This window comes from Aplysia californica, unplaced genomic scaffold (genome assembly GCF_000002075.1).
Source record: "Aplysia californica isolate F4 #8 unplaced genomic scaffold, AplCal3.0 scaffold00754, whole genome shotgun sequence".
In the NCBI taxonomy this organism is placed as follows: Eukaryota; Metazoa; Mollusca; class Gastropoda; order Aplysiida; family Aplysiidae; genus Aplysia; species Aplysia californica.
This window is the reverse complement of record NW_004798024.1, coordinates 82,531-91,511: the sequence shown is the minus strand read 5'-3', so window position 1 is coordinate 91,511 and position 8,981 is coordinate 82,531. Positions and strand designations below refer to the sequence as shown.

The 8,981-nt window shown below is 39.9% G+C and overlaps 1 protein-coding gene across 1 annotated transcript; it reads right to left on the bottom strand.

Moving 5' to 3' along the window:
* Positions 1-1,500: 1,500 nt before the first annotated feature.
* LOC101853822 (ATP synthase subunit delta, mitochondrial) lies at positions 1,501-7,534 on the bottom strand. Its single transcript, XM_005109187.3, has 4 exons — positions 7,375-7,534; positions 4,393-4,546; positions 3,763-3,851; positions 1,501-1,926 (listed from the first exon to the last, which is right to left on the bottom strand). Exons 1-4 carry the CDS (start codon positions 7,498-7,500, stop codon positions 1,804-1,806), a joined length of 492 nt encoding a protein of 163 aa, XP_005109244.1. The 5' UTR covers positions 7,501-7,534; the 3' UTR covers positions 1,501-1,803.
* Between the last annotated feature and the right edge of the window lie 1,447 nt (positions 7,535-8,981).

Below are 8,981 nucleotides of genomic sequence, written 5' to 3'. Positions count from 1 at the left end.
CTCTACTAACCATTACAATAATATGTGAGGCAGCGTGGTGAAATCATGCACTCGTCAAAATAAAGTGAAGAAACTGGCGTTTTTCCGCAGCTTTGGGAATTTTTATCGAATTTGTGTATTTTGGCTTAACACCTTTCATGCCCATGTAAGAACACATTTCTGTGTGAATTTTACTTTAAAAAACATTGATTAAAGTTATTACGACTCGCAGTACCAACCCCCCTAGTTTTCACAGGGAATACATTTTTTAAAAAATTCAAAATGTGCCATCTGGTGTGAGGGCATCAAATAGATCGACGGTGTGATCTGTGGACTTTCTCTGGTGTCCATCATATATTGTTTTGGTCCCCACTCTATGCATAATTTGAGCCATTCCATGCTACTTGTGTCACTGTGCCATTACCAACTCTACTTTTGCATACATCATGTCAAAGTGTCTGATTAATTCAAACAAAGTCTCTGATTTAGCGGAGAGTAATGTTGCCTCCAACTTTTAAAAAAAAATTCTATTACTGGAAAAAATTTTCTGCAGCAATGTCACCATCATTTCTGCAGTTTCCCATAATTTCATGGAATGGTCCAATATTGTACATTATATTTAATGGACTGTTTTTTGCCAACTTGACAGTAGCACTCAGTGCTGTGATAGGACTAACATCAATAGGTCGCTTTTATTTTTTAATTCAAGGGGGCTATCCCGAAAAACGCTGCTTTGAAAAAATCGAAGGTAAAGTTTTTGCCCCTTGTTCAGTTTCTTTAAAAGACAAGGAGAGTTTTCTCTATAACCAAACAAATACACATACCAGTGAAACCAAACTTCTCCTATAGGTAGGGCAATATCCCACTTTTGGTGTAGGTCAAGATTTCTGGAAACCCCCGAAATCTGGGTTAGCCCGTTTGTCCTTAAAAGCGACCAATTCATCATAATGAAACAACAAACATGCTGGCATGTTTTACTCTAACTCTAAAGATAGAAGAATTACAATGACACTTCTTTAACACTTTGCAGTCACACGGCTAGCAGTACAAAATACCCCATCTGGTCACCCGTCCGCGAGAGTGACTGCAACGGACCTTTAGCGTCTGAATTGCGCCAGGTGACCGGAACGGATAATTCTCACTGGCGCATTATTGCGGCAAGTGACCGCAAAGTGTTAAGCTTAAGGATCTTGTATAGCATGACTCAGGTTGAAAACCCCTTTCAGTACAGGAAGGTTATTATTAGGAGGTGCGGATGGTAATAAATGATGTCTTTTAGTTTTAGTAAGTGTTTTTACGGCACTTGCAAAACAATAAAGTCATATAAGTGCCAAAGATTAGAGGTGTTACAAGAGAGTAACAAACAAAAAAGAAGGAGAGATAAGGACAATAGATGTTTGATAGGAAAGAAGAAGCAAACCACACCAGAGCACCAGAATGATGTCTAACTTGGACTGCGAAAAGGACTGACACACACATATAAATAAAAGTCGAGTAAAGAAAGAGGCCAAACAAATAAACTTTGTTGTTTTATGAAAATTTATTGTTACACCATACACTCGGTAACAATCTATCACTTTTACAGAAATTATATTGTGAATCACAACAAATTCCCAATAAGTTCTCAATGGCAAACACATTCATCATTCACATAAGTTTCAAAGTGCAATACACTCACATAGACAACCTGCTCCCCCCCTTCCCCACACTACAATTTCTGAAAGAGACATTTCAAATCAAAACACCCCAGAACGCGCGCCCAATTTTCTATGCTCTCTTCAAAGTAATTGTTTCTAATTCAGACAACTAATGGAAAAGGTGAATTTAGTCCAGAGCCTTCTGCAAGGCTTCGTAACATTCTAGAGCGATCTGAGCCTCAGCCTTGGCCGTCTCGGAGGAAGCAGATGAGAGCTCTTGCTGCGCTTTGCTGAAGCCCTCTCGGATAGCCTGTAGTGGACAAAATTGTAAATATATCATATATATGTTTGAATTAGTGTACAAAAAAAGCGCATCAACAGCCCATTTAGAAATATGGAAAAAAGACACACAACAGAGGAAAAGAAGGAAGTATAACATACCAGTGTCGCCCACTGGAAACCTTCTTAAAAATGCACACTGAGAAGACAAAACTAACATGTAAATTGATAGTCATACGCAGAAACAGGAATTTTTTTTTAAAAAGAAAAAGGCTGTTGATGAAAGAATACAGATTCTATGAAAACTCAAATGAAAATACAAAACTGACAACAACAACAACAAATGTCTATATAGACTTCTTCAGATTCAACAGGCATTAACACATGTTCATGTTTTTTATAACCAGATTTTGACTTTTAAAAAACTTAAACTTAACAGTAAGCACACTCAACTTACAATTCAAATTTCAAAACGTGCACGGCATGTAAATTCTTCATAAAAACCCCCTCAAAATGTTGCAAGTCACTTCATGGCGACAAGCATAGAACACGACCCAAAGATAACTTTGACGCAAACGAAAAGATCTTAAATAGAAGCTGAATATGCTGTGGATGCTTTTACCATCGTAACATGACTTAGCAGATCTAATATTGTGCAATCAACAAAATTATCGAAAGCCCAATACAGTGGAAACCTTATATAACAGGGATGGTGGGAGTAGAGAAAATGTCCTGTTATATCCGATCCCTGTTACATCAGAAATGCAAGGAAAGTAAGCATTTGTGGACTAATCCAGCTGTAGTTATTCATGGGTAGTTTCCTTTGCCACAAGTACCCACGAACAGGGGTTTTGGCACCAACTTTCTCCTTGCCTCCTTAAACCACATCAGAAGAGCTTGTTCCACGGCATCTGCATCGGGTAGTCTCATCTTCTTTCGATCCAGAGCAAACTTTCCATTGGAGTATGCTGCTACTATCTTCTCTCTATCCTTGATAATGGTGTGAATCGACCCTTGTGGAATGTCGAACTGACGACAAATCTCTGCCAGTGGAGCTTGCTTTTTGTCAACGGCCTAGATTATTTCGTATTTTTTTGTCACTTTAAAGGCATTTTTTCTTGCTCTTGACATCGTTTGTGACAGTAGACGACACATTACGCGTGCGTGTTGCTAGGTTTTGGGCTAGATCGAGGTCTGCAGCACACCTCAGCCCTCTTGCCTCTCGCTTCACACGCTGCGTGTGCTTGCAGTGGCATTGCTTGCATGGGCTTGCTCTGTCACTGCGTTACTCTCTCTCTCTCTCTCTCTTACTTTTTACACATTGTTAACGAGCCTTTGTCCCTGTTATAACCGGTTGGGCTCCGATGGGGTCCTGTTATTGCCGATAACTTTTAATAGAGACAAAGAGTAGGAAAAATCGGGGATATTAAGTATCCGTTATTACCGGATCCCTGTTATTACCAGGCCTGTTATATATGGTTTCCACTGTATTTCTACTTCTTATCCACAGAAAGCCATGTCTTAGAGAGAAATCCATGCCCTTTTATAAAATTGGACAAAACATCGGTAAAGAGAACAGATAATGCTCAGCTAAAAGGAATTTGAACACCATGAACCTGCAACTGCAAGGATAGTAGTGAATAGCTCTTTGCAAGCTTTCTAATTAGAAAAAATCTCATCACCTTTACAGTTGTTAGAGCTATGAGAACTCGTTTTCCTGAGACCTAAACCCATTATTAATTCAGAAAAAAAAATATACACAGAAAATGTCAACCTTGAATAATAAGATAGTAAGTGGTCACTACTGGAATTTATACAAAATACCAGTTATTTCAGCGAGACGAGAAAGTAAAAATAAATCACTCACGGCAGCATCCAGTCTGTCCACTGGGTGAGCCTCCTCAGCCAGGACCTGAACCGACGCGTCATCGTTGATGGTCACAGAACCGCTGCTCACTGTGGCCAGGCAAAACAAAAACATCATGAGGAAAAGTGTCTAAATGAAGCCATTCATTCAACAAACTTATGTGTAGGCCTACAAAGTGCTTTGCAGGAAGAAGAAAATCATTTCACAACTTGTCACTGTCACTAGAAAAATTAATAACTAAAACTTATTTGCTAATAACCCGGTGAAGTATGGTTCGTTTAAACCAGAGAACTGAAATGCCACAACAGACAACAAATAAAACAGCTCATCAATAGAAATATGCATGGTACTGCAAAGCTGCCTTGATCAAACCTTAATGACAATCCACTATCTTGGCACTGAAAACAGATCATTGAAATCACAATATCAAAACTAAACATCTTAACAGACAAGGAAGAAAGTGTCCATTGGCACACGTCTTTCAATAAACTGCATTTCTATTGTTGAAATCCCATAACAAGAGAAAGCACTAATAATAGTGTGTTCATCAACAGTAAAAAAATATTTCTTTTAAAAAAAAGCACCCCCCCCCCACGACACCAGCAGTTACAAATAAACTTGTCCACTTACCAAAGTATTTCTTTTGAGAGCCATCTTCCTCGAAGACGTTGACCACTCCGGGCTTCAAGACGGCCAAAGTGGGCACGTGGTCCGGGAGAATACCGAAATTTCCACTGAAGGTAGGGACATCGATTTGCTTCACCTTTGCGTCTTTGTAGTAGACCTGTGGGAACAAGATAGATTGAAAATAATTTGTGAGTTTTAGAGACGAGTGTCTCTTTCTAACTTTCTGCTATTACTGAGCACTTCCAGGGTGAAGATGCAATAAAGTAATTGGCACACTAACTGGACTCACTCGGTATATCATGCCAAAAGCACGAACAGCCTGCTGCATCAAAATGAAGGCGAAACAAAATAATGTGATTCTCTTAAGGTTTGTGAGCTTATCAATCATTTAATACAACACACTTTGTTGAACATGAAACTTACATGAAATTCCTAAACGATTTCAAACCCTATTTTATATCAACCCCCCCCCCCCCCTCTTAATTCTATTCATTGCAATTTCTCTTAAAATTCCAGCAGATCTGTAAGCAATAAAATAATAATAGATTTTTTTAATGCGTAATTTAAGGAGTTTTGGGCTATGGTGTGACAGTTTCATCATTCTCTGTCCTTAGTACAGTCCAAGGTGAATTTTTTAGTACAAAATTACAGTACAGTAAGTAAGAGAAAAGAATGTCTCGCATCACATCCACTACCGGAAGTCAGCTCCTTCACCACTTTAGTGCCGTCAGATGAAGAATAGGGTCAGTGTTTTTAAAGTTAAGGCTTAGTTAGGCTTTTTTTGGTTTATTATACATGCTTTTGTAGTCATTAGGGGGGTTTCAGGGGGTCCACCCCGATGAGTGAGCACGTCATTGCTGTGCAGTAGGGGGGATGGGGTCTGTAATGAGGTGCCGTAGCCGTAACATTTAAACTAGTCAAAGCATTTGCGATGTTTTTTAATTGTGCCAAAAACGTGCTCAGGGCCCTAAGAAGCTACAAAATAATACCTTATAATATGAAACGGGAGTGATTCTATAAATTTATCAAAAAGAATTAAACAGAAAACAATGGTAGATCTAGTGTACTAGGAAAACTTGCAAGAGGCATTAGAGGTTAAATTGAACTTTACTTTTTATGTAGTAGCCTCTATGACTATGATGCCTGAATCCACCACCAACTAGTCTGAAATAAAACGGAGTGTCTACGTGTACATGGTAACTGGGCACGTAGTCTCAGAGTCTACGTACACAGTAACCCGAAGGTCCACCCTCGTTCTTCACAGAAGTATCGTGTTGTGCGACTCGCCGTGTTGTGTGTGCACTGTGACACGAACTCACACATTCTCCGATGTATGCACTGTGTGAGGCCACATTGTTTGACAATGGCCATTTCAGCTGCCTGTTTTTCTCTATCCAAGTTCATAGTATACACCTTGTGTAGATCTAGATCTAGATGCACGACTACTCCATTTGACCCCTACAGCGGGACTTTACCCGAATCACCTTTTTTCTATGTGTTTAAAACTTAATTACATCTTGGGATTAGTGGGGCAAGGCAAGGAAAGTCCCGAAGTTGGATACAGCTGGAGAGATCGAGCGAGCTGTATCTGGGGGAAGGGGGTTGGGCGATGAGGTGGCTGTAGGAGGGCTCCAAACAGGCAGTCAGCGGTGCTGCGTTCAAGTTCAAGTGATTGGCCAGTCCAGTGATGAGCGGGGGGGTGTGTGTGTCGAAGCAGCAGTTACCTAGCCCAAAGGGGCCCCCGAAACTAAGTACCCGGTTACCGTGTGCATAGATACTGAGATTATGTGCCCTGTTACCGTGTTGGCGAGTACACGCAGACACTCCAGAAATAAAATGTTTAGTCTGGGAAAAGGAAGTGGCTATTCTCACCCGGGGTGAGAATAGAAATACGATCGACCTCTCACCCCGGGTGAGACTTGCCACCGTAGGCTATTCTCACCCGGTGTGAAACAAGACTTGTTTTTCCTAATTTCGGAATACTTTCTATCAATGTGGATGATCAAATGGATAAAGGCAAAGAAAAGATTACATTATAGTATAGCACAAAAGTAAGCTAATTTTATCGACTACTAAGATGTTATATGGCTATTTCACTTTTCGAATCGAGCCGAACAACGGGGGTCGCCATTTTGTTTTGCCCGGAAGTTCCCGCAAGATCTACTCCTCCCCTCTTCTCTTTCTGAATACTGTCTATCGGTGTGGACGATCAAATTGACCAAAACAAAATTTTAAAATGATGTTAAAACACAAAAGTAAATTAATTTGGTTGTCTACAAAGATGCTACGGCTATTTAACTTTTCGAATCGAGCCGAAATATGAGGTTCGCCATTTTGTTTTGCCCGGAAGTTCTCGCGCTACTACTCCCCTCTCTCTCTTTCTCTCTCTCCACTGCCCACAGACAAAATTGTACGTTTTTAGTTTTAGTAGGCTAACAGTAGTAATGGAACGTTTGTTCACGGCACAGAATACTACAATTTTTCTGTTATCACAGTGTAGAATTCTGTGGTTTAGGGTGAACGCAAAATTGGTTGGCCTAGATCTCGGCTATAACGGTGAACGCGCACTGGGTGAGAATAGCCAAAAGACTCGCCTGCACTATTCTTACCCCGGGTGAGAATAGAGGTGGCCCTGGGAAAATTTCCCACACAACAACTGCAGCTGCATCATGAGGCATTTTTGCTGTTGGTGTTTCTGCTTTCGAGCTTGGAGATTTGTGACTTGTCAAAATAACAGCAGGACTAGTCTATATCTCCTAGATATGGAGGAGATAGAGTGACGACAGGGGCAAAAAGAGAGTTAAATCTAGATTCTAGATCTAGATCTAGATCCAGATCTAGGGTTCTAGATCTAGATCTAGAGGCTGAGGAATGAGAGTTTTAGAGGTGACTGCTCTACTCTGTTTATCGGAGATAGGTTACTGCTAAGCTGAGGTATCATTGGTAAAGATAAATAAAAGTGAACAAAGAAAGAAAAGCACTCACGTCATAAGGTGAAGCAAATGTGAATGCCATGTCAGCATAGCTTCGGTGAGAAGCTGCTGAGAGCCTGACACTCTGCTGAAGGAGACGGGGAGCCCGGCTTACTTGTCTCGCAACGATGGCAGCCATTTTGGTCGGACAGTTCCAAGGGCGTAAAGGGAAGTCATGCACCTTTACTTCATTGAACATTTTATTTCTAGACAAGTTGTCTCCCATGCGCGAAAGACTTCAAGCGCGTTTCAACGGTTCATCGCAACAACAAAAAAGAGCCTTATCAAGATTTATGAGTTTTCTTTACACTGAAAATTATTTGTAGGCCTGCATACTTGAGACAAGCTGACAGGACAAAGAACAGAACATAGATAGCGGCAGAAAGCTAGATAGATAAATAGACAGATAGACACCTGGCTCACTAACAAAAAGACGGCCACACAGTGAATGAACACATTAAAGTACATGTATTTAAAGTAACAGTCAAACGATGCGCTTGTTAACATTGTCAGCGCTTTACACAACCAGCAACGCAATTAAGAATCATGTAGGACTGACACAGGCAAGTGGTCCCAATTCACGTGCCTGGTTAGGTCGTTCTGAATATTTCATGGACCAAAGCAGGAGAAAAATGGGTGGAATTGGTTGAAATCTAGGCTTAGGTTGAAATACATAAGCTTTTAAAGTGAGATGAAAATTGATGTCACTCAAGGGCTTTAAATGAGATTTAAAAAAATAAATTAGATATAGATATCTATATTGTTTATTGTTGGGTTGGAAATATTTGATTTTGATTTTCAAGACAACCAGTTTTATAGTTTTATTTGTATTACCGTACTTATATGTGACTCATGTTGTTGTTGATTTTAGAAAAAAAGAAATTGCCCCTGCAGCCACTCGAAATTAAATATGAAAACATCGAGCAAGTGTCAGACTATAAGTATTTGGGTGTTACAATAGACAACAAACTCAACTGGCGTGTCCACACTTCTCTCCTGCATAAAAAAAGTGAACAAAAGACTATTTTTTCCAAGGAAGCTAAAGTATTTTAAAGTTGATAAACGTTGATGTCCACTTTCTATCATTCAACCATAGAAAGTATGATAAATTTTTGCATAACAGCATGGGCCGGGAACACGAGACAACAAGATAAAGAAAAATTAAATCGACTATATGGAAAGCATGTAAAATGTCAACATCTACATTCCCGTACTTGGATGAATTGTACATAACAGCTTGCACTAAAAAATTAATTCCATCTTTTCGGACAACAAGCACCCCTTGTTCCCTCAAATGAAAACATCAGTCAGAAGTAAAAGACCTATGCTTCTGATCTGTAACAAAGAAAGATACAGAAGGTCATTTTTACCATCATCCACCAAAATTCTTCCGTCTTAACCATCTTGTATAAGTATTCATATGACCATAGAGCATGCATCAGAATAACATTGAGTATGTATCTAGCTTAAGATTATTATTGCTTATATTGCTACTCATTTATATTATGCATGTGATTGTAAGCCTGCGAGTGTGTGCATGTTTGTGTGTGCGTGAGTGTGTGTGTGTGTGTGTGTGTGTGCGCGCGCGTGGTGAAACACCAAACCAATGTGCCAGGATCT